Genomic DNA, 26,322 nt, shown 5'->3' with positions numbered 1-26,322 from the left:
GCTGGCCATTCATTTACCAAAGGGATGAACGTAAAATAGCTCATGGAGAAATGGCAGCATTTTCCAACAGTTTTACTGGTTTAGTTTTATAATGGTCAGAAATTTTAAACGCTTTAAAATTTTCTACTGATCAAAGATTAATCCTACTCCTCAATCTGTCGCAAAGCTAAGTAAACACTAATGCATTTTTAATCCATTACATCAAAAATTACAGTTATTCAAATTCAGGTGTTTTGATTTTCGGAAAAAAGATTGAGGTGATTGGAATGGTTTAGATGATTAGCATGAAGCACTTTATCAGACTCAGCATCAAAGATGATGCAATCATGATGCTACTTAAATTTCCTGTATCAGCACAAATAGAGGTGTCTTAATTTGCCTGTAAGATCTCTAGAACTCTTACTGACTCAACAATAACAATTTGTAAATGGTGTTCTCAAATTATATGTTAATTAAATATACACATGACCCCTATAAAGACAAAGAATTAAATTCCACATTGTGTTGGGGCACTTGAAAACCAGAAAATTGATTAGATTAATATTGACTTAGTTATAGCTATTAAAAATTTGCCATTCACCTTTATTTCACCTAGTACACTTAGAAACAATCTCTTTATATTGCATTGCTGCAAAAGAAACAGGCAAAACAATACCAAATCTGATGGCACATAAAAATCCATCTCTTTTATGTAAGATGGGTGTACCTTGTTTCTTTCTTGCTACTCTGTCTGAACCGTAATTAGCCAGGTCTCAACTAACCTTCAGCTTTAACCTCTGAACTTAAAAAAAACAATATGCAAGATTGGCAGGAGTAAAATGACTGCAACAAAAGTATGGATTGATCAAAACAGAATTTCAAACTAAATTGTACTTTTAAAACTTTGTAACATGGAAGAAATATCAAAATCCCTTTAGATTTTACAGCTGTAGTCAAAGCATAAACTGATTTGAATCATACACATGAAATTGAAATGCCATTAGGAAATTGAAACGACAGAAACTTTTCTGCAAGTCTAACAAAATCAGTGCTTTTGCAACAGTAGTAAGAACAGCTGCCTCTGCAAAATATTCATAGGATAATCTGAGCAATATTGATTCCAAAACTGAAACCCAACAACTTATTTCTAAAGTTCTGAGGAAAATATTAACATTAAAACCACTAAGCTAAACTCAATAGGTGTTCAGGCACAGAAAAAAATCAGTAGCTTATGATTTTCAGAAAACAAATCATGGAAATGTTCACAGAAATGGTAAATGCTTTCTAAAGATCTAATCCTAAAATGATTCCTCTTCTTCTGTGGCTACCTAATATTAATAGATTGTAAAAGGGTACAAAACCCAACACTTTTAAAAATAAATTGGATTAATGAAAGTTTGTGTAATTTTTATTATCTTCAATAAATTTTTTTGCAAAATCTATTCTTTGGCACACTTGTGTTTTGTTTTCTTGAAAAGACACCTGTTTCAGCTGATGTTTCCTTTAAAGTTAGTTTTGTATTATTTTTAATAAGTTCAGGAGACAGAAGTCTTCTGTTTATTTACAGAATAGCACAGAACCTTCCTAGACAAAATTGACAGTTACCCAGTGGATCTTTCAACCTCAGCCTTGGTTTGGAAGGACCTCTAGGGGTGAGAAGGTACCTCAGCGCTGAAGGACAAAACCCTGGAGAAAGTTTAGGGCTTGACTCTTTGTCCAAAGGAGTTTTGCTGTTAACCAGAGATCACCCTTAATGTAAAAGAAAATACCTCACCTCCGTATTCATCTGCCCAGAAATATAACTGATCATTACTCAGAATTTATGACCATTATCATCCCAAGTCACTCTTCATTTTGTTTACTAAAAGCACGTAGTAAAGTCAGCATTCCTCAGAATATTTAATAATCTGTATACAAGTAATTAATGATATTCCTTTTCTGACGTTTCTCCTCCAATTCACCGTAAGCCTAAACATCACTCAAAAAAGATGAGACCAGCATTGCCATAAGTATCTCTTAATAAAAGTGGCATCATTAATTTTAATTATGTCAGTCAGAATGCTTTCTTATTTAAAGTTCCCTAACAGTTGTAGGAGAGATGGCAACTTTAGAAATGCACAAACTTCCACATTTTCCTGTGTAAATGTGTGTCAGCAGATGTATCTGTGAATGCAAACTTTCTCATGCCATACTTTTATTGTGCAGTTTATTGAATTGCCTGCAATTAAAGCAAATTCCCTTTGTGCTCTACAAGAGGAAATATCAGCTAATATTCAGTCCTAGTCCTCAGCTGATGTCAGTGGAGGATTTTGCATTTATTTTAAGGAGTACTAGTCTCTTAATCATTCCTCATGAAAATAATAAATGAAAAATGCAGAATACATAAATAAATGTAACTAATGCATCTGTTTTCTAGAGGTAGCTACAGACATCCAAGATAGGGTTTGTGTCAGCCCTGACCTCACTGCCCTGACTCCACATGCCCTGGGTGGTGTGTCTGCAGCACACCCAGGATGTTCTCTCTGACAGCTGCCTAAGAGTGAACAGTTCAGGAGATTGGCAAAATGGGGGAATACTCCCTCCATGGAGGATGCCCCTCCTTAATGTCCAAGCTGCAGCAGTATCACCACGTTTAATAGCCCTGAGGATCCTTCTCTCCATGAATTTGCCTTTATATGACACTACACATTCAAATCACATAGCCTGTAACTTGTGGGAGTTGGGCTTTTGTTTGATCTAATAAATCTCGGGCCAAGTCACACTAAGATTAGACAGAGTTGTATTAACTGATTCAGTCATTGTCTTAAATAAAAATTTAAAGCTCATTTCAGTGCTTTACATTCACCAGACATCTTGCTATATATTAATAGTCCTCACACAGAGAGCCTAATACTCTCTGATGACAACTAGGACATGCCTACAACTTGTTCAGCCTAGATAGATGATGTCAAAATATGTTAAGGAAAGGTTGCAGTGGGGTATGAGTTGTGTTAACACACCTTGACGTGTATTTCTAGAATTTATTTTACAATCTAGATCTTTATTTTACAATCGTGCTGCCATGAGCTCCACGGAAATAAAAAATGGAAAAAGAGGAGACTTATTGGAGTACCTGAGATGAAGCTAAAACTTGATGTTGAAGGTCAGCAGTAACTAGCTGACTTACAGAAAGGCGTCGGGAGGTACATCAGGAAGGTTGAGATCTACGTTTTGATGTGGTAACAACATACAAACATTTTGTTCAGACGCCGTCATTGTCCTCCTTTAACCCCAGCGGCAACAAAGGATACTTTGTGTCATAACACAGCCGCTCAATCTCTCCCTCCTCCTCCTCCTCCTGCCTCCCCATCCCGCTACCCGGTAGGATGGGGAGGGGAACTGGGAAGCTTTAAACCTGGGCTGAGATAGCAACATAAGCAATGCCCAACACAATTGCTCAGCACCTACTGACTGATGCCATCTCCAAGCAGCAGAAGGCAGCTCCCAACCAACTCCTCCCAGTTTATTCTCTGGATATCACGTTCTATGGTATGGAATATCCCTCTGGCTGGTCCAGGTCAGCTGTCCCCTGGCTTTGCTCTCTCCCAGCTCCTTGTGCACCTGGCTCGCTGGCAGAGCATGGGAATCTGAAAAGTCCTTGACTCAGGGTAAGCACTACTTAGCAACAGCTAACACATCACTGTGTTGTCAACTTTACACTCATACTGAATTCAAAACACAGCCCTGTAAAAGCTAGGAGGTAGAAAATTAACCCTATAGCAGCTGAAAACAGGACAGTCATCCTTATCAAATCAATCCCCAAGAAATAATGACAGGACCAGTAAACACTGCACAGATCTAATATAGAATTGAACAAAGGTTCTGTATCAGACACTCATTGTTAATTTCAAATTTTTAAGCAAATAGTTTCTTTTTACGTAAGCTGCTAATAGACAATCTGACACAGAATAAAAATTGAACTTTTTAATTTGAACATAAAATCAATGTAAACTGTTGATGCAAGTTCTTTCAGCAGAGAAATAACAGGTGCCATGTTTATAGAGCTTTTAAATAAGCTTCCTCATTTCAGTGCATAAACATTTTTCAGCATAAACATTTGATGCCTGTTAATAAATTGCTTGTTCAGTATTTGCTCACCGATCTTTATCATTTAAACCTTCTCTGAAAGATTCAAAACTGTCCAGAATCTGGAGAGATAGATGTGTCTGTCTGCATATATATATATAAAATAAGTATAAAATATGTACAGAAATAAGCCCCTCTTGCATTAAAAATACAAGTCTATATCTTAAAAGACAGAAAAAACTCCCAGGAACAAATACTACATTGGATCTATAATGGAAACTCATTCAGCAATGAAGAGGCAGGCATCAAACTGGCACCAAAGACAGTTTCTACCTACTCCTCTAACATCATCTTCGAAGGAAAGCATATAGAAGAAAACTTAGGACTTACCATAGGAAAAACATTTTGCCACCTTCCCTAAAATATTATCTCCTTAGTTACTGTGACTTTGAGGGCAACTTCATACACCATCTACAAAGCATATGGTTGCATGACATTTTTGTGTCCAGAATATTCAGTATCCAAATACTTAGGACTTTATTTTTAGCTCTTAGAGTTGAAATACTACATAAAAAACCCCAACAAAAACAAATCACACACACCAAAACCTGAAAAGCTATATTGATTTATGCTGAGTAAAGGTTTTGGTTTGAGGTGCTACCATTGAGCACTAAGATCCAAAATGAAGGAAATATCCTGTGCGTAAAAAAGTGGTTGATGCAGAACCTCAAATGCCTCCTGAAATCTCACAACTGCATGACACTTGCATTTTTCTCTATTGTCCCTATGATATACCTATTATATTCTATCTATGGTACTTTTGCTAGTGATTTTTTCAGTACTTGCTTCCCACATCTCTCTTCTGATTTTCATCCTAACACGTTTATTTTTTTGCTTTTTTTTCAAGGCTTTTGTAAATGTTGCTGCTGCTTCCTATTTCCAGTTTTCTAGGCTAATTCCTGCAAGTGTAATCAATTTGCAGTTCATTCGCCTCTTTCAAATTATTAATGAGTATGTCAAACAAGAACTGGTTTTCTGTTGTACTACTTCATCTGCTAATTAAGTGTTTTTCACTTGTTGAAATATCATCTTTTGTTAATTTGAATTTTTATGTCTTGACCCATTTTCTCATGTCATGACAATGGGTCAAGTGACAATGTTTAAAATGGCTGTTTTAGCAGTAATACACAGTGTGTTCCCAAGTTGTCAGATGACACACATTTTATAATGTGTCTTAAGAAAATTTGGGGAAACAACCCATTCTTTCAATTTTCTGTATTATCTATTTTTAACTACAGTAAAGGTTGGGCTTTTCAACACAGAAAGAGAAGGCAAAAACTGCATGCACATCTCTGCAAACCAGACAGATCAGATCTGCTACAGCTATTCTATGGAAATTGAAATCCAGAAAAAGAACCCCAACCACCCAAGTATCTTTATTCATAAGAGGACTTAATCTGTTTTGGGTAACAAGAATTTTACTGACACTATGAGCTCATGTTTGTAAACAAAATCTTACTCTGTTAGCCTCAGCAGGAAAACAGATAGAAAATATGTAAAATGTGGTGGAAAAGAAATCACCCCCTCAACAAAAAGAACAAGAAATAGAATCTGCAAAGTTAACAAACTTGGGTTTCCATGCATAGTATATTTAAGATACCATGATGGCTTTCTGAAGCACTTCCAAATGCTAATGCAGTTTAATGCCCAGTATAAATCTGCAATAACTCCAATGACTTAAATTAATTCTATTTTACTTATAACTTGAACAGATACAAGCAATCAAGTGGTGCATGTACTATCGATAGATTAGTACAGTATTCAGTTTGGAAATAACTTCTTTTGAATATTCTTTTGAAATAAATGAAACTTACTGAAATAACCCAATGCAAAACATATGGTGCATAAACTGAGTAACACTGCAATATTAGAAACACAGATGCATTACTGCAATTACCAACTGCTTACAGCCTTGAATTTCAAACAGTTACTGAATTCTATATGTCTATATCTCATTAGACAACTGCAATCCAAACATATTGCAACCAATGCTACCAAATATTACTGCAGAATTTTCATTCAGTCTGATTTTCATTGAGCCTGAGTAAAATGGGAGTTATTTAAGAGCAGAACATGTCTGATAGATGTATTGAACACCAGCATCAAAATGAATAGAAAAAGTATTTTTCCTACCTTGTAATCGTCTTCATAGTCATTATATCCACAGGTACTTAAGATGTCAGGGAAAATATCTGACCATCCATTACTTGTACAATTTTTGCTAATATTTCCTGTAAAGAAAAATTTGAAAGTTTAAATCAGAAAGGTTCAAAGGTGTTCTCATAATAAATCTTTAGACAACCTAATTTTGTCATTAAATAACTCTGTTTCCTGTATTTCCTAGGACTCCTGTTAAAGCAACCCAGCCATTTCCTTTCATGTGCTCTTCATTCACACTGCTTTGGCTTTTACTCTTGCTTGGAATTGCCTTTGCATTACAGAAAAACAAGAGTAAACCCAAGCTGTGATAGCAGGATTCTCCTTCAGTGTAACAGATATTTCTGTTACAGCTGCAACAGCCTGAAGGGTTTTGCTGTTTTATTTAAAGTCTTTTGGTTCACTCTAAAAAGGGGTAATTTATTAATTATTAATCCTATTTAAACTTTTCTGAGAAGCCAGTACTAAATTATATGCTGAGGCGTTATAAAAGCTCTTAGACATTATGGTGATGAGCTGCTGCCACAGCAAATATTGGTAAGGTTGGTAATGAAGTTTAAAGGCCAAATCATGTTGTATGCTGAAGAAAAATGAAATAAAAATGTATGCTTAATCTTACCCTTTGAACCAATATTGAAACAATGTAGTTCAAGGAACATACAGGACTGGTAGAAGTATGGCTGGAAAGGAATTCTGTACATCTATTTCTTTCAGAAATGGTTTTCTGGTTGGAACTGAGAGAAGTTAACTCTTTACAGAAGTCACACAGATGAGATAAGGGTAACCCATGATTCTACTTCCTAATTTAATTAAAGCGAATTCATGTTCACGTACTATGGAACTGCTTCAATGGAGAAAAACTGAAGAGACACATGTCAGACTAAAGAATAGTCATTAACGGTAATATAACTTACTCCTCTAATGTTAGTTCATGTCCAAATTCCCCTCACATTTCTTAAAGCAACTTGTATATCCATAATGCTTGAAATGCATAATAATATACTGCTTTGGTCTGGAGTTTGCCACTGGTCTTTAAGTGACTTGAAGATGCCTGTTTTTCACCATAGAGAAATAAATTTATGTGTCACAGATCACCATTGGCCAAGAATAACCAAACTTGTTTATATACACTCCAAACTAAAGCTTTTGTGATTTTTATCTTGCTGACTGGTTACTGGAAGTTCGTCTTTGTATAAAGTCTTCAGTGGAAAGTTGTAAATATCCTACAAATGGTTCACCAACCAACAACCTCATCTTTCCAGCTAGTAAAAAGGCCTTGACCTAAATCCACAGTATTCTCCTCAAACAACAGGACCACTTCTGCCTTTTGGCATAGACATGACATTTCTAAAAGAAAATGTAACCTATTTATACGTTGTGAAGAGTCTTCACTTTACATCAGGATTCTCTGACCAGGCGGAGCAGAGGAATGTCTTAACAGAACCACAAATTACGTCAAAGCCAGTTTTGCAATAAAAAGACTCTATGTACTCAAGGGGCTGAAGTATTTTCTGCTTCAAGTACTCTAACCTAAAGTACTTCTAACCTAAAGGCAATGTTCTGTGGAAGGCATTGTTTATTTCTGCACCACCTTTTCACACAATTAAGTATTTCAGAAGGCAACCTGATTTTAAAACCTCTAATTAGACGTATACGTGTGAATAAGAACTTCACTGAATAACTTTCTGAGACTCCTAAACTTGCATTGTCAGGTACAATACAGGAAAAACATTATAGGATAATATGGTTGTTTTACAGTAAAAAGTCTTTTAATAAAAAATTACTAATATTCAATAAAGAGTTAATTATGTGGTATGGTTAAACTATAATCTTGACCATCACAGAAGAAATTTAGAGTCAGGTCTCCAAAAGTTGTAAGGACAAGAAGACAACCAATTCTTTAAATTCATGATTTAAATTAAGAAATTCTTTAAAGAATAATGGCATATAAAAGCCTACTTTTGAATTGCAATACTTGCATAAAAATAGGGTAGTCTAGATCATCTTGTAGAATTTTAACTTCTTTTAAACACTAAAAAGCTAAAGCATACATCTCAAAAGTCTGGCTAAATAGAAAGAGTTAGATTTCTTATTTAAATATATTTTTATAATTTTCTTCTATAAGAATGAAGTTCATTTGAAACGTGTTGTGTATAAATTAAATAAATTATATATTCTTGAGCAATTTTAAAGGTGCTAAGATACTTGGTTAGATCTTAATTGAATCAACCATGCAAGATGTTTGCTGTCTTCTTTCTCTGAAATTATAGAAAGATAAGATTTAAAAACACTCTTAAATTGAACAAGTACCTCTAAAAAACACCCTTTTAGTTTCACAAGTAAGAAGTAAACAGGTAGGCATGAAAAAAGCTGTATCTGGGAAAATTATAGAAAATTATGAAAAGGAAGTACTCTTACTTGCTGACACCATGTTAAGGTGAGACAGAGCTGTAGTGTACTGTGAAGGTTTCAGACTTAAATATTTATTGTAATTGTTTTACAGCAAAATTAAAATATTGTTGCAATAATAACTAACAGTTATGAAATAAACTCCAGAGAGAGAGTGCACGCTCTACCTTTGGCAAATGGAAGAAGAATGATTTAATTCAGATTTTGAATTTTTGATATTTATTAGTTTGCTTTGTCTCATGACAACACCTTAATATCTCTGAGTCATTTGAATACTTTTATAGATTTCATAAGATTTAGTAAAGATTACACATACTTTCCCCTTTATAAACTGTTTAGACTATCCATGATAAACTAACCAACATTCACCAGCTCCTGGAATTAAAACCTTTGCTCATGTGTAGGTTGTTTTAGTTATCTATTTTTTACTGGAACAAGACTTAATCAACAGTTTTGAGAAAAAAGGTATTTTAGTCATACCCCAAGTTAACCTCAAAAACACAATTAAATCACTGTGATGACTTTCACATTTTTCACCAGCTCCTCACGACAACAGTTTCTCACCTGAGCAATGGGGTAAAATTTTTCCTACTGCATTATGAGATACACGCGAAACACTCTACGTGCATCATGTATTTCCAAAAGCCCACTATAACATGCCACAGTGCAAAATGAAATCAAAGTAAGATGAATTGACAAGATGGTGCAGAATATGGTAGGTTTAAAACAGTTGTTCAAGCAGCCTGAGACACTGATGAGCTCTTTTCAAGTTCTATTGAAAAGCAGAATAAAAGGGTTCATAATAACTACCTTAAAATGCAAAAGTAATATTTTTTAGGTCTTATGTATTAGTGTGGGCTCATTATTCTCATGATAGCAAGGCAGAGTTCCCCTTCTAATCACAGAAGGGAGAATCTGCATGTGATCTTCTGGTAGTTTTTAGAGATCTCAGTCAGGCTCAGATGCCTTAATAATAATCAAAAATAGGTCAAAAAGAGCAAGCAATGTCTCCAGCCTTGGTGAGTGTCACTGTATTAGAATATATATTTAGTATCAGGCTCAAAGAACACTGTACAGACCACAAAGACGACAATTTGGTCTTTTCATGGTGTATCACAAACAGCTCTGAAAAGAATTTTAACTCTTTAAAAAGAAAACAAAAACTCCAAATAAACCACTTTTAGCACATGCTACAAATACCATAAAGAAGCCAGTAAAAGTACACCTTAGAATAAAATACCTGGTTTGCCAGAAAACAGGCTAAACACTTTTGGGCAAGGGACAGTGACAGTCTCTCCAATCTTCGCAGGACGCCAACAGGTGATGTTATCCCAAACTCCAACACATCCTGAAAAAAACCCAGCAGTAACAGACTTGAAATCTCAGTGTGATCCAAATCCCCCTCCTGTATTTACGTTATAAAGACCTGGTGGAAGTTTTGGATAAGTGGTCCAAGAAATGTTAGACTCTTTCAAGAAAGCTACAAAGATGGTATTTTCTATGAAAATGTTAAAGAAATCATAGGAGTCTGCTGATTAACCAGCTTATTTTTGGGTCAGTTAATGTACTGTTTGCACAATGTTTCATTAAAACTACGTCATTTGGATGTGAGAATGATAAGAAACGGTAAGAAGTGTTTAAAAAATGACTTCTAAGCATTGATATTGATTATTGAATATGATTATTAACAACTGCAAAATTTTGAAATCTCTTAATCACAAAACGAAGTTTTCTATCTGCAGTAATAACCTTATTGAACAGCACAAAGAAATATTTAAGTAATTAATAGGAGTCAACATGACATATACAATAGGAACCCACGGAGAATTTTTGGAACAATAGGCATGGACTTACAAAATAATCTCTCAAACTAAATAGCAGGCATTTGAACAAAGAATGCTTCTTTATATTGACATCAGGAAGGGGAGGGGGATTTCAAATTTTACAGGTATGTTTTATACTGGCAGTAATGACTTGTTACAAGTAGACAGTGACTTGGTGCATAACTTGCTGCATAACAAGTAGATAGTAATTTGCTACAGCCTTTCCCGTGCTGATGTCTATATAAATGTGGCTCAAAGGCAGTATCTTGTGAATGAGCACAAAGCTTTCTATAGCCTGCTAAAGGCACTTGGCTCAACCATGCCACGTTTAAAGGTGTCTATTTATAATCCTTGTCTTCTAAGCTAAGCAAAGAGTTATGAAAGTTTCTTGATATAAGCCTTACAAGGACAAAGAAGTAAGGAAATGTTATTCATATGCAGTTCAAGTTATCCTGAATAAAAATAAATCATGTGCAAAATTCTTGGCATTTATGTCTTCAAATAAGGCAATTGACAATTTAAATTTTTTAACTTATGCAAAAGAGAAAAATAAAACTTTTATCCTACCAGTATTATTTCCATGAGATTATTAGAAGTCTAAGGGACAGTTTGTTCCTTTCCGTAGAGAACATAAAACTTGGATTAGGAACTGCTCACATCTATATTATTCTTCAGAATATTTATAGTATTAGCAATTCACTATTAATTTATTCTGTCCTAGTGAGGTCATGCCCAAAATCAAGCCACATGAGTTAAATGAAGCTGGAAAAAGAATATTTAGAAGTTCTATATTTGTATTAGACCATATTAGTGCAATTAAACTTGGACAACTTGTGTTAACATAAAATGTGCAGCATCCTGCTTTCAAAGTTAATTTTCTAAGTGCACATAAACTAGGGAACTGAAGAATGTGTTATGGGACCAGCAGTTGGATTTGTCCTGGGGGCATGTAGCATGCAGCAAGAAGAAAACCCAGTGGCACAGCGTTCCCATGGGCCTTGTTTTTCTTAGGAAGACTCCATCCAAGTGTTATAGCTGGGAGGGATCCTCTGTGGTACCAAGAACAGGGTTTGGAGATGATGAGAGGAGGATGATGGGGGCAATTCTGCATTTGGTCACCAATTCCGTAGAGCTCTCTTTATACAGTTTCCCAAGAAAATGTTATTCTCCAGAGGAAACACTTGCTCATGGGGATTGAGTCTATCTTCACTCCTCTTAGCATTGTACAGTTCTAAATGCAGCCTCTGTTCTATATTCAGAAGGATGATGCCAAAAATAAGGGATTACTAAAGGGAAACTTCACAAAGTTTATCTCTGTAGATAAAGTAATGTCTTATTCCATTGCCTTGTATGCTGGATCAGCCTCTTTGGGTGTTACTAACAGCATCTCTGAGATATCTCTGATATTGACTTGGCCATCTCTACCCAGTTTAAGAGGTTTACATCTGAGCAAGTCGCCTTCACAGCCTTTGAAGTCAACAGAACTTCAACATGCATGGGTGCTTCCTGAGTTGCAGTTTTGGGTCAAGATCAAGTCCAAATCTCTACGATGCAACACCAGGGCTTATGCAAAATAAAAGAATGTTTACCTCAGCCAATTCAGGTCATGCTTCCTTCCCAATTGATTTTAAGCCAGAAACAACTTCAACAACACGACATACAAATAATCAGAAAGACAAAGAAACTATTTTCTTCATCTGCCAGCACTCAGAACTACAGCGTCAAAATGAAACTCCTTTGGCTTTGATGGTTGGACTGCATGAGCCAGCATAAACAAGCCCTGGAGTACACAAGATTAATCATCCTCTTGTGGTACTTCAGACCTTTCTATTTCATCCCCATTTCCATTAAAAGTGAGAGCTGAGGTGAGGCATGAAAGTGTTGATGCACACCCAAAGAAGCTGTTTTTGTTATTGCTGAGAAGGGCTTACACAGAGCTGAGGCCTCTTCTGCGTTTCATGCAGACACGGTGGTGAGGAAGCTGGGTGTGCCTGGAGGTTTGGGAAGAGACACAGCCAGGACAGGTGACCCCAGCTGACCAAAGGGATATTCCAGACCATATGACATCATGCTCAGCACGTAAAGTGGGAGGAAGAAGGAGGAAGCAGGAGACATTCAGATTGATGGTGTTTGTCTTCCCAAGTAACCACTACATGTGATGGGACCCTGCTATCCTGGGGATGGCTGAACACCTGCCTGCCCTTGTGAAGCAGTGATTTAAATCCTTTCTTTTCTTCCCTTGCATGTATGGCTTCTGCTTTCCCTAGTAAATTGTCTTCATCTCAGCCCATGAGTTTTCCAGCTGTTACCCTTCCAATTCTCTCCCTGACCCCACGGATGGGGACTGAACTCATGGCCTCATGTACTTGGTAGCTGGCTGGGGTTAAACCATGAGAACTGTTAGTAAGACTAGCAAAAAAACCAAAAGGTTCTTCATCCTTCTTTCTGTGGTGTCTAGAAGAACACAACTGCACCCTATGTATAACAATCCCTTTAAAGTCTCTTAATTTGCATATTTTTTTCCCTGATATGTCATTCACTGCATATCCAAGGAAACAACCAAAATTCCCAGAAAACCTCTGCTCAGTTACTCTCTCAAAAGTCACTCCTCTGCTGATCCTCCCTCCTATTCCTCTAGATGACACTGCAGATGTTATTGCTAGCTGGTTTCAATGAGATCACTTACTTTATTTGAATGTTTGGTCTTGAATTCTTGTGATGCATTTGCAGATACTTCATAATGAAAGGAAACATAACAGACTATAAACTACGTTTTGTTTCTTATTTTCTCCAGCTTACATAAGCACTGCCACCACATTCATCATCCTGCTGTTTGAGATCCAGTCTTTGAGCAATAAGTTCGTTTACCTGCGTGTGCTTCTTTGTCTATAAAGAAGTGAAACACTGGACTTGCACTAGAAAGTTTTGTTTATAGACACATTTTGTGTATATAAAACCACTAGGTGGCACTTTGCATTTGGATTTAAAAATTGCCACTTCCAAGGGAGGTTGAGCATTTTTTAAGCTGTCTAGATGTGCATGAAACATGAAACAACAAAAGAGTGCTTTGAAAATGAGTCAGAAAGTCGACAGCTAGCCTAGGGTTTATTTTTCAAACAGGGAAATGTTTTGATTTTTGTATTTAACTTGACAGAACAGGAGCCATCTCACCTCTTATGGGCGATGATTTCTAGACTGCAGGTCTGTACACCACAGCATGTAACTTAGGTTGCATGGAATTACAAAGATACACAGACTGATATTCTTTCTGCATTTTCACACAAGTGATAAAAAAGAAAGGAAAAGGAGGTGTTAAAGAAATAGCAAGCTGGCAAACTGGAAGCAAAGCAGCAGAACTGCTTAGAGCAGCAATAGGAATAGGACAGTTGTAAAAAAAAGCTGTTGCTCCATGATATTTCACTGAAGTTATTTGCCATCTGCTTTTGTCAGGGCCCTGAGTGCACAAACAGGCTGTGATGGCCCTGCCCAGAGCCCCGTCCGTGCTCAGGTCTGGACCTTCAGGTGGTACCGGATTCAGCCTCCCCAGAGCAGAGGAAATGTAAAAACTTTTAATTAACAAACGCTACTCATAGACAGCAAGCAGAATTTTCGAAGTCTATGGTATACACCAGGTTGAACTAGTTAAAGGAACGATCAGACCAATAGAGTTTATCTCATATTCACCTAAAATGTTTGCAGTTCATAGGTTTTTCAAAAGCCAACTCTATTATCAGTAATAGCAAAAATACTGTTTCTGAGATTTCTGAGGATTTTCTGGCTTTTCACTAAATTAAACACTTCAGAAGAAAGTTTCTTTTCCCTTTTGAAGAACAGTTTCTCACCAGAGAATCAAAAATCTATTAGCCAATTTTAAATTTAATGTAATCTACATATTTTTAGGGTTCTATAAGGAAATACAGAAGTTGTCAGCAAAAAAATTAAAAAACAAACCAACCAAACCAAACCAAACAAACAAAAAACCCCACCTCACAAAAAAGAAAACAGATTTTCCTCTGAATTTTTCAAGTAAATCCTGCTTTCCAGTCACTCAAAATGTGCTTCGGAGACAAGAGCATTTATTTTTGTATGACTGGACAGTATTTTACTCATACCATGAGAATACCATTTTCTATTCTCATTCAATGGATGTATAGACAAAGCTGTAAGAGGTACCTTCACATTCATGTTGACACAATTTTGACATGATGCACATTCTTCCAAAAATACCAATAAATATCAATCTCTGGTTTGTATAAACAGCACCACAAAATATTAAAAGTCTCCGTAAGGTATAGAGACCTTATATTTCTGCTAGTTTGTATTATGTCTAACCCATGTGCTATTTGTTGTATTAAGCTGGAGCTCTTTCAGTGTTTTGGTACTCAAGACTTTCTCCCTGTGGTATTTGAACTTTGGATGCCATGGAGAGTGGACTGCCACGGCCACAGCCGTCTTTATCAGGACTCAAGTGCAAAGCTATGTGGGTGAGTATTTCTTTCAGAGTCTTCTGGAAAACACAATAAATTCACTTATGGCTGTTCACTTTCCTTGGAATACAAATGCCTTTTATTAATGTCTACTGCTGAATTTCTGTTTACATTTTGGGTGGAGTTGGAATTTCAGGTCTTCAAAATTACTGTGGACAAGTGTTGCCTCTCTTCTTTCCAAAAGAGTTTGCTACTGCTACTCTTAATAACCTTTATTATATGAGATTTTTGAATGAGGTTGATCAGGACATTTTCTTGTCTTCACCATTTTATTTCCCATTGGTTGTTTTTCGGTAGGCAACTCCTTTCATCCAAGGTTCTTTCCCGTCTCTCTCAACCAGCCTCCTCCAAAGAGGAACCAGCTCTGCCTCTCTTCTGCCCTCAAAGAATTAAATACAGCTTACACAAAGCCCAGACATTGTCAATACCATGAGGATGATCAGTTTCATATGGTGTCATTAATGATGAGACTTCAATTAATAAAAGCCAAAACAGACAAACATCCAAAGCAGTTCCTTTGGCTCCCTTCATTAAAAAATGTGTGAACCAAAAAGTAGCAACATGTTTGTACTACAGCTAGAAAAGCAGCAGCACAGAGATTCAAGAAAGCTAAAGTTGTTCTGCCAAGAGCTACTGGTGCTGCATAAAAGTTACATGATCCCACTATCTCATTTAATTCTACTTCGAATGCTACCTCAGATGACTGTAAGCAACACTGCAGGCTGAAATACTGACTCATTTTGCAGAGAAAATAGCTGCAAAACCAAACAAAACCTGATGCAAGACCTTGATGAGATAGGGAGGATAAAGAAAGGGGAACCTTGAGGAGATTTCATGTAGCAAGAGAAAGGCCTCATCTGGCTTTGTGTAAGTCTTTTGTTTACTAATGTGGAGGAGACAGTGATTGTCAGGTTGGCCTTGTTATACACAGAGGGGTGTGTGTCATACACAGACGTGTGGTAGTACAGTGTGCTGGGTGTGTGGAAATGCAAAATAGGCACCTTTCTTACTGGAAAAATAACCTTAAGAGCTAAATGAGTTGGATTAAAAAGGCTTTTGGACAATTTGCCGCAGGTTCAACTTCTGAATATTCATCCCGCTGTTCTGAAGAGCTTTCAGAAAAATGTGCTCTGTTTCAGCCACAAGATCTTGAGCTCAGTGCTGCAATCATTGAGTGAAATTCCATTGACAGCGTAATTCAGGAGATTGGATTATATAGCAACATTGGTCCTTCTTGCTTTAAATTTATGAGTAACTTAAGAACACCATTTTGGTAGTCTTGTCTATTTTAATTTCCCATTACTAGTTGCGTTATGAAGCTTCTCTTTCCAAAGCCATTTTTCTTTTTTTCTACATCCCTTTCTCAAAGTTAAGATGTCATATCTAAAATTTAAAATGTTGTCTGACATATGGTCTCACAAAAACACATTTTGGAATACAAAATCCAAAAAGACACATTTAACTGTGCAGCCACTTAGACCAAGATGAATACCTTAGACTTCATTTTTTCATAATGAAATCCTTTTAAAACTTTCTGATGTAAACCCTCTTGAAAAGTCTACTGACCGAGTTTTAACATTTCTGACAGTAAGTTTTCATTTTTCATTATAAGGTGAACAAAAATGAGTCAGTTACTTTATAAGGAAAAATTCTAAATACTGAATAAAGGCAGAAGTTTGCAGCAGAACAATTTTTTTGTCTTTTCATTCACTTTATTGGGAGTTTTCTGTTTGTTGGGTTTTTCTTTTTTGTTTTGTTTTGGTTTTTTTTTTTGTTTTGTTTTGGGTTTTTTTTTGTTTGTTTTGTTTTTTTGTTTGTAAGAAGACAAGCCATGGGTAGCAGATAAAAAACAGATTAGTTTGGTTTTTTCGATATGGACCTCAAAATCCGTAGCTACTATAAACTATTTAGAATGCAATTCATCTGCCCTTCAAAAATAAATAAGTTTGAAAAAAAAAAGAAACCCTCTGCTAGGCTCTCAGCTAAGGTGCATCCATACCTCAGGGGCCAAATTAAAGGTGGAAAGAAGAAAACAAATGTGGATAGAAGCTAATGCAGTCTTCATAAAATAAACAACTAGATGTGCTAAAGAGCACTACAGAGAGGAAGGCACTGCCACAGATCTTTGGAGAGTGACTCCTTCCCTAAATGGAGTGTAATGCTGCCCACTAATGGAAAGGTATGTGCTAATGCCTGAAAATCCCCCAAAGGGTGCAAAGCAAGAGGTCTGGATGTCTCAGACCTCGTCCTGTGGTTTTAGTATATCCTTAGCACTGTTCAAAGGATATTTACACAGTCTTTATGCAGTGTTTCCTTGCAAAACACGCTATTGCTTTATTAAGCCCTGGAGTAAGCAAGTCCTTTATAGACTTCATAGTCAGTGATTTTAGGTGCACTACAGAAATTACTCAGTGAAATTCTTCAGCCCATGTCATGAGGCAGCTCAGGCAAGATCATTTATTATGTAAAAAAAAAAAAACACCACAAAACCAAAAACATACCAACTTAATTGCCTTTAAATATTTCCTTTATGTCTCCCTAATTGGGAGCTGAGAAGATTAGGTAAGGTATTCAATACATAATTGCCATCCAGCTGAAAGGAGAAGCTGACTGTCCCATACAGTTTGGATCCTCCAAAATTCAGTAGCTGTACATGCCAGCCAAATTCTGGAGCATGTGACACAGAAGTATGAAAGTTTCTCAGGTGCCCAATAAGTTAATGAAAATGTTCCCCTGATTCTGATAATGGAGGACCAAGCCTCTGGTGGAAAATCTCAGGGAACCTTTATTTTCAAATTCAAGACAGTACCTTCAGATTTTGTTACAGCTTTTGTAAGTCAGGTAGCACACACTAAAGTTAGAAAGGCATGACAAAGGCTGTATAACCATCTTTGCCATTCAGGAAAAACATTTCTGAATTTATTATAAAGAATTATGTTTCAAATTTACTACAAGTTACATGTGGAGCTAGGACTTGGACTAGTTCCAGCTTTCCAATTTTCATCAGTAATTCTTCTTTATCAGCAGAGTATTATTATTCATAATTATTCAACATATGATTACAGAGACTTTATTAGGAAAATAAGGACACACAGAGAATGGCTATTTTTGCTGTGTAAATACCTATATTTAACATAGGCTACTCTCTAAAGGTTCTTGGTTAGGGTATCTATAACATGAAGCATAGAATAAACTCTCCTGTAACATTAAACACACTGTTGTAAAAGTCCACTACCACAGGGACTTTGTTCTAGTCTCCAACAGAATGGACTATTCCTTTAGTTTCAGACAGGAATTCAGTCAAATGTATAAATCACTGCTGTTTTATCACTATCTGCAGAGTTGAATCAGTACCAGACATGCTGTGTCCTTCCAAGACATGAAGTTCTTTCACAGTAGTTTGCCTTCAGGAGGCACCCCTCTTCCAGTGGAAAGAGGTTGGGAAGCAAATATTGACATAAAACTCATTTCTTTCCCTATGGAACTCAAAATAAAACTGGTGTGCATCACAAGGATACCCTTGGAGCCATCTGGCATCTGGATCACAAAAGTGTATCTTGAGGAAAGCTTGACTTCCAAAGCCTTATAACAGCTAATAGTGAATTTAATAATTCAAGATTTCATTCATTAAGCTGGGCTACTAATTAGTTCTCCATCTGGCTGCACAATAATATTATTTATGTAACAACCATCTCTCTTCATCACTCATATAAATAAAAAAATAGAAATCTAGATTAATTATTCCAGAAAGATTTTGTATTTTTCTAATTAGTGATCTGAATTGACATAAAGAAGAAATTATAGTGAAATACAAACTGTTGATGATCCTTTGACTTATTTTATTGTATATAAATTGATATTAGAATATGAACTGAGGCAGTTACACATTTAAATCAAGGAGAGGGGAGAAAGCATTGTAAGTTGAGGCTCATGTTTATGCTCAAAGGACACTGCAGATGGCAGGTCTCGGAGGTCCCATAATTATCCTCAGAGTGCATTTAAAACAGATTGAACACCAAAAAAGACAAATAACCTACATACCACCCATCTGAATTTATCTGTTGCCTTTGTATTCCGATTGCTGAACAAATAGCTTTATCATCAGTTTCAACTTAAAAGAAAAATGTAATTTTTCCATAAAATTTTGTTCTCCTCACATGAAAATGTAGCAAAGAAATCTAATAAAATCTAAAAAAATAAAAAAAAAATAATAAAAAATTAACTTCATTTACTCCTCCTTCTTTCTTCCATTAAATTACAGTTTGCTACATAATTATCTTTCTATGCAGAAAGAAAAAAAAAAAAAACACAACAAAGTAACAGGGAGAGTTTGTTTTTTGGATATAACACGAATCTGATCTTCTGTCTGAAACATTGTCTGCCTGGGAAACCCAGAGATCATTCCTCCCACTAGTTCTTTACTTTCAGCATAACTCGAGAGAGATGCTTGGACCCAAGGCTTTCAACTTTCCCTCAGATTTGTTCTTTCTTTGTCCCGTCATCACCAACCTGCAGCTCCTCTGCCAGTCAGAAAACACCAGCCCCTGGCACACCTCTCACAACATCCTTGCTGCAGGTGTATCTTTAATGCAAAATCCTATGAATTCTGAAAACCATAAAATCATCAGCACAGTGAGGACAAGTATGGAAACCACAACTGCAACAGTAAAGAAGGTAAAGGGAAAAAAACTTTGGCTCTCCAGTTATCTGTACATTACACCTTATCTTCTCTTACCCTTGTAGTCCACTGGCTTCGCATTCTTTAGAAGTTCCATGCACCTTGTTTCCTCCTTGTGAATCTCCAGCTGAAATCTGCATTCTGGATGGATACCATTCACCTGTGTCGAATTAACAAACAGGTTTTGTCTTGAAATGTGAATTAAAATGCTTCATGAAGAATGCAACTACCAATAAGGAAAGCTACAACTTTAACTGGCACTGGTTTTGCCCAAGCATGTGCTAGGCATTTTTTAACACACTCAGTGCCCATTTTAGCTTCTCACACATTGACTTTTCATAGTAAAATGTTGAAATAATCTACTAGAGCATTCAGTGGCTCCTTCCTGTAGCATTTCATTTAGCTTTCTAGTGCATTCCCTAATTTTATGTCATGAGACCTTCTACAGAAAAACTGTGAGCTAAACTGAAGCAGGAGAGTAAACACATTTGCCTTTTTTCCCCCTTTTGTACTAGGTTAGGAAGCTGAAAGTTTAATGCAAATCACAGAACGTGAAACTTGATGAAACTGCATTCTCTTTGACATGGTAAATTTTGCTTTTCTTCCCCTTTTCACCGTGTATATTTTATCTCCTGGAGGTCCCAGAGCATGATTATTTGATTCAAGCAAGTGCTATTCAGGAAGAGAACCCCACTACTTAAAAATTAAAGCACTTAATGCCTTTACTCATTCAAAGCCCTGCCCCCAGTTCTTTGATGTTAAGAAAAGGTTATATATGTCCACAGAGACAGATGTAGGAGTACTGGGTAGAGAAACAAGACCCAGGGAAGATGCACTGCAGTTGGTTGGATTCAGAGAGACAGATAGAGCCTCACAGAGAAACACACAGAGTCCGTAAGAGAGTGCGTGGGAGCAAGTTACTGTGGTAGGTGACAAATGGGAAAGTTGGAAACAGCACTGGAGCTAATGGGACTGTTTGATTAACTCAAATGGAATAACATCTTAAATAAATAGAATGGGAATATGCAGTACTTCACTCATCCTCACACTTGTAGTTACCAAGAAAAGGGTGGTCTCCTTCCAAGTTCCTTTCTCTTTCGTCTCACTTTTTTTAGGAGATATTTAATAACAGAATTTGGTAACAATCTCTGATGCATGACACAGTAATTTTTTTTTCAAATGGCACTACTTAATTAAGCTGTGATTGTGGACCCAGAACCTTGGACCCAAAGGTAGGACTGAGAACCTGGTGATTCTGCAGGCTTCTTGTGGGCCAGCCACTTTCCCAGCTATTAAAAATATAGTGTAATAGCCATAAGCACAACAGCAGGAGCTGTTGTTAAAACTCACAGAAATCTGTCTCTTCTCCAAATGTCTCCTTTTACCATCTACAACATCGGAACCTTGCCTTCTTTTCAGTCTTTTCTCTATGTTGACTATTGAAATTATATGTTTTCAGTGCAGATTTTTTTCCTCTATAACGACAGATATTTAACATAAATTAGAACGTCTGGAACTCGTAACAGAAAGTTCAGCATTATACTGAAAATATCTACCTTTTGTTATGTATTATCTACTTTGCAGATAGCTCCCACGTAAAATAAAAGTCCCATGTATACGTAATGTTTTTAATAGCATTTTCATTTAACATAACATATTTTAGTTTTATTTTTTCCTTTTCCAGTTGCAAACATTCGGTAACCACCAGTAGATTTCCTTCTCATCAAAAAGTATTATACTTACTGGGTCTTGGAAAAGAAGGTTCCAGTAAATAGAAATGTTAAATAAGGAATAAATCAAAGCAGCTACTGCAATTAAGAAACCAACAGCATAAACAACTCTCTCTTGTACTTCTTAAATAAGTGCAAGTTTTCCAGTAACAGTGACGTAACCAGAGAAGGTTACTTTGAAAACATAAATTTGCTGGTAGCCAAAGGTAACACAACATTACTTTTCAAAGCTGGGATGCATGTCAAACTGTACTACACTGTATGACTTCTAATACACCTGTTTCCTTCAGCTTCACAAAGCTAAAGAGATTAAAGGTTCAAGTCTATGGGGCTCTGACCGCTTCCCAAAACACATTAAGAACCCCAAAGTGGATTTTGAGGACGCTCACCACCTCTCAGGACTGGTGCTCATCCATCTGTCCCTCTGCTTAACCAAGGGTAGGTCATCCTTTGTCACCAGTGAATACAGAACCATGTGTGCTGCACAGTGTAAAGATGCACATTGAGCTGGAAATCCAGCTGAGGAGTCTCTCTACCTTTTAAGCAGCTTAACAATTTCTAAGGCATCCAGACTAGCAATTTTAACATTTCCTCTGACAAGCAGTTTACACTCACCTTCAGAGTGGTTTCCTGATTTTTGGTGTTGTACAGTAATAATCTTTGGAAAGATTTAGAGGGCAGATTTTTTGTTTGTTTGGGGTTTATTTTTGGGGTTTGTTTTGTTTTGTATATCATGTTTCCACCAGCGTAACTGACTTTTACAAACTACTTAAGAAACGCTTGAAAATATAAAGATGCTAAAAGCAGGCGCCCTAAAGAAGGCTTCAATATTCTGAATGCTTTGTAGGTCTCAATCCAGTGGCCGGGGTTTCCCCACCACGATGACCACCAGCGACCCGCTGGACCGCCCCAGGGGCAGCGCTCCGTGAAAACTCTTTGCAAACTGTTGTTGCCCCACCGGTCAGGGGGAAACTGCGGGGAACGAGTGCCCGCTCGGCGGGGATGGGGACCGGGCCGGGGCGGAGCCGTCCCGGCCCTGCGGAGCGCCCGGGGGTGCGGGGAGGCTCCGCCGATGCGGGTGCGGGCACGGAGCCCGCCCCGGGGGCGCGGAGAGGGAGCGCCCGGGGATGCCGGCGGGGGCTGAGGACCCTCTCCCCTCGACATCCCCGCCCAGGGAATGCCAGTGAGGGCCACTGCCGGGAGGCACCGATGTCCCAGAGCCGCACCTGCCGCGGCTGCCACCGAGCCCCCGCCCCGGGGAGCTGCGGGGAAGCTCCGGCCCGGGGGCTCCGCATGGGCACCTCGAGGAACAGCCGTAGGTCTGGAGGGGGTGAGTTTTACCCTGTGCCGCGGGCCCGCAGGAGACTTACCCGCCCCAGGCTCCAGCAGAGCGAGAGGAGGAGGATCGGCAGGTTCCTCATGCCCGCGGATTCCCGGGGCCGGCGGGCTGCGCTGCCCCGCGCCGCTCCGCGGGGCCCGTCGGAAGGCGGCGAGCGGGATGCGGGTCCCGCCGCGGCACCATAGGGCCCGGGGGGCTCTGGCGGGGCAGCGGCGGTGGGCGGCTCCCGCACCTGCCCCCGCTCCGGCCGCCGCCAGCTCCCGGCCCCGCCGCGTCCGTGCCCGCCGCCGCTCTGCGCTCAGCTCCTCCTCTGGCCCCCGGCTCCTGCCCGCCCGCGTCTCCACAGCCCCTCTCCTCGCCGTCCTTTTCTCCTCCTCCCTCTCGCCGTCGCTCCCCCCATAAGAGGTGCGGGTCGTTCCCCTCAGCCGGGACGCCCATCCCGCCGCCCCGCAGATGCTCCCCTGCTCTCCCGGGCTGTGGATGGCACTTATCCCTCGCTGCCCGCTTTGAGGTGCCGGAGAACACCCCTTTCCCACGCATACACGCCCAGGGGGCTGAGAGCCTGTCCCGACAGCGCACCGGTGCCCTCACTGGAGTGCCTTTTGCCTGTGAAAACATGAAGATATAGAGCACGGTCCCCTCAAGCCAGCCACACATGAAAACCCCATACAGATATGGGGTGAGTGAAGTGATCCCTGGTAGGGTCAATCTTACCCCAGTATGGGTCAACAGCTGTATTACCAAATCTTTCTTCCCCCCAAGGGTGCTTTTTTCCGAGATCTCAATAGAGGACCAACAGTTTAAGGCCACTCCATATTATTTCCATGAATCTGGGTTTTGCCTCACAAGGCATATAAAGTAAGTAGTTAAGTGGCATGTTATAGAAAAAGAAAAGCTTATATGCTGGCCTTTAGCTGAGAATGAGAATATAAAACAGTGTCCTTTCCACTGTCTTATGTATACTGTAACATGAGTACTAAGTATTAAAACAGACTGAGAAGGCATCATAAAATTCTACTAAATAGCCTTATGTCACCCAAAATAACCAGCCATAAGCAAACCAAGGACACTTCTACGAAAAAGATGAATACAACTTTCATTTTTTAATGCATATGCAAAAATTATTGTCATATATTGAGAAGAAATTTCTGATTATAATGTGTGATATCATTAAAGAGAAATAATATGAACTGTAATGAGCAGTGTTAAAAACTTACATGTTGAGAGCAGAAAGAATGTAGAAACATTAATGTTGAAAGAAAAACTTCTAGGATGGCATATGATCAGGTAATGAAAGCATTTTCATTGTCACAGAAAATAATACCTCTTTGGATTGACTTTAATCTGTATGTGACAGGTGAACTGAAATGCCAAATTGCACCTACTCCTGAAGCAGCTGGATTGGAGAAGAGCCTGGTTATGCCATTAGCTCTGATATTCCCAGGTAGATTCTCAGATCAAAACTCTTAGACATGGAGAACTGTACAGTGCAACCCTTTGATTCCTGAGACCTCTGTGCAAGATTCGTCTTTGGGCTCCTCTTTGGGCTTCTGGACACTGGCAGTCTGGATGTGCTCCTCACAATTTCTTAAGAGCTATAGGTTTTTCCAAAATAAAAATCTCAGAACCATTTCTCTTATCTTTCACAAGATTCTGGTGTATCGTTATTGCAAGGCTTTGGAAAATCCTTTCTCTCTTCTCTCTCTTTAGAAGTTCTTTCTTGCCCTTTCTGATGACTGGCACCCTGCTAAGAAAGTAGCTGTTCTCACCAGTGAAATGTATACACATCAAGGCTCCTCAGGTGCTCGAGCAGTAAATGCCAGAGCAGTCCCCATGGATCTGTCCCTCAGGCTGTCCCCCAGTGGGGCTGCCCCAGCAGCTGAGGACACAGGATTTGCCAGACACCAAAATCCACTGTTTGATTCTCCGAGTAAATGATTCATTAGGCTGCTGAAGCTGAGTAGCCTGGGAAACCAATTAACAAATTAGTGATAACATTCTGTGTAGAAACTGTCTTGGGAATAGTCATCATTATTCCTTCTGTGGAATGACAGAAACCAGTATCTCGGGTAGTAGCAGTCCACATATCCTAAAACTGGCAATAAAGTTTTGAAACTTGCTTCTCTCTTATCACAAGACTGTACATAGTCAGCTTTTTGTGATGGTTTGTTTTCAATGAATCAGCGTTTTTAGGCAAAGAGAAATATCATCAGTTATTTCTCAGCCATTTCCTCTGTTGCTAATCCCAGTGACTCTTTAACATGAAAAAGACACCCGATGAAGGCGATGTATCAAATACTAATATTTTTGTTTAGAAATAGCTAAATGCTTTTTTTTCTTGAGAAAAAAATCAAATTATTGATAGATGAAGTCTAGAAAATTAAGTTACAATTCTTTTCACTTAAACATATCACAGTTCAATGGCCTAATATAGCAGATGTAGAGAGCCAAAAAAAAAAAAGAACAAGAATGGAGATATATACAAACAAGACTGATATTCTTACACAGCAAAGAGCAGATAGGTTAAGAAGAAACAAACGAGTCATAACATTTTAGACAGTAGACAGTCAGTGTTGATCTGATGCCATTTCAAAGAATGGCCCATCAAGTTCAAAGGAAAGATTTTATAGAGGTATCCAGGAGTGACAGAAGGACAGCATGAACACAGAGAGAAAGGATGGAGTCCAAACATGGATAGAAATTCATCACAGTAGAGGTAGTAGAAAAGTAAATGCATTTTGATTGAAATAAATATTATTTTGAATCAGCAGAGCCAGAGGTCAGTAAAAGTGGAAATGGAAAGTTCAGTGGCAGGTAATGGACACAGTGGCAGGCAGTGCCAAGGAACTGTAAGTTCTCTGCTCCCACAGCACACGCAGGAGCCAAAAGCTTTTCTCCAATCGCAGCTGTTGGCAAAGTCTGCCTACCAAGGAAAAGTACATGCCAGTAGAATTATAAGTAACAAGTACCTGCTGCCTGGCCACCTTTCTCTTCAGAACCCTCTAATACACGGTTTTAGCAATATATAGCTGATTTAGGCTTTCCATAGTGAAGCAATGACATCAATCCCATTTGAGCTCAATTCTTATTTAAATTGTTTATGGAGTTCAAGATGTTTTGACAATTTGTATTCTATCCACAAATCTTGTTCATGTCAGTGTATAAAGACTATAAATCCATTGCTTTCACTGTTTAAAAGGAGTTTTGTTCAACCATCTAACAACTATTGTTCACATGATGCATAACATACAGTTGCCAGAAATACCCAAATGATATGAAAAACTAGGGAGGATTTCCTCAAAGCATGTGTACAAGCCATCTTGGACAATGTGCTTCTTTTAAGAGTGGCTGTCTCCTGAGCTGTTTAACCTTTTCATGTGTTTTGAGTCCTGCTTTCCAGATTACAGGGAGTTTATGTGAAATGCTGTCGTCAGTCTCCTTGCAAAAGGAGTGCTCTTCCTAAGTCTTCACACTTTGTGAAGATATTAGGTCTTCATCAGGTATTCCTAAACCTCCCAAATGCTCTCTCTAATGTCATCCTGCATTTTGTTAGGTTGGTTGTTTGGGGTTTTCTGTGTAGTCCACCTACTTAAGG

The 26,322-nt window shown here is 38.3% G+C and overlaps 1 protein-coding gene across 1 annotated transcript in view; it reads right to left on the bottom strand.

The window, feature by feature from the left end:
- The window catches only part of VIPR2 (vasoactive intestinal peptide receptor 2), a 53,838-nt gene extending 30,846 nt beyond the window's left edge, over window positions 1-22,992 (bottom strand). The window contains exons 1-4 of the mRNA XM_050310611.1: window positions 22,759-22,992; window positions 19,716-19,818; window positions 9,911-10,018; window positions 6,238-6,335 (exon numbers count right to left, since the gene is read on the bottom strand). Of these exons, the coding sequence (XP_050166568.1) occupies window positions 6,238-6,335; window positions 9,911-10,018; window positions 19,716-19,818; window positions 22,759-22,809 (360 nt within the window). The 5' untranslated portion in view covers window positions 22,810-22,992. The remainder of the gene's footprint in view (window positions 1-6,237; window positions 6,336-9,910; window positions 10,019-19,715; window positions 19,819-22,758) is intronic.
- Window positions 22,993-26,322: the final 3,330 nt, after the last annotated feature.

Source organism: Myiozetetes cayanensis, unplaced genomic scaffold (assembly GCF_022539395.1).
Source record: "Myiozetetes cayanensis isolate MyiCay16 unplaced genomic scaffold, myiCay2020 scf1, whole genome shotgun sequence".
Classification (NCBI taxonomy): domain Eukaryota; kingdom Metazoa; phylum Chordata; class Aves; order Passeriformes; family Tyrannidae; genus Myiozetetes; species Myiozetetes cayanensis.
The sequence above is the reverse complement of the archived record's forward strand: the minus strand, read 5'-3'. Positions and strand labels throughout refer to the sequence as shown.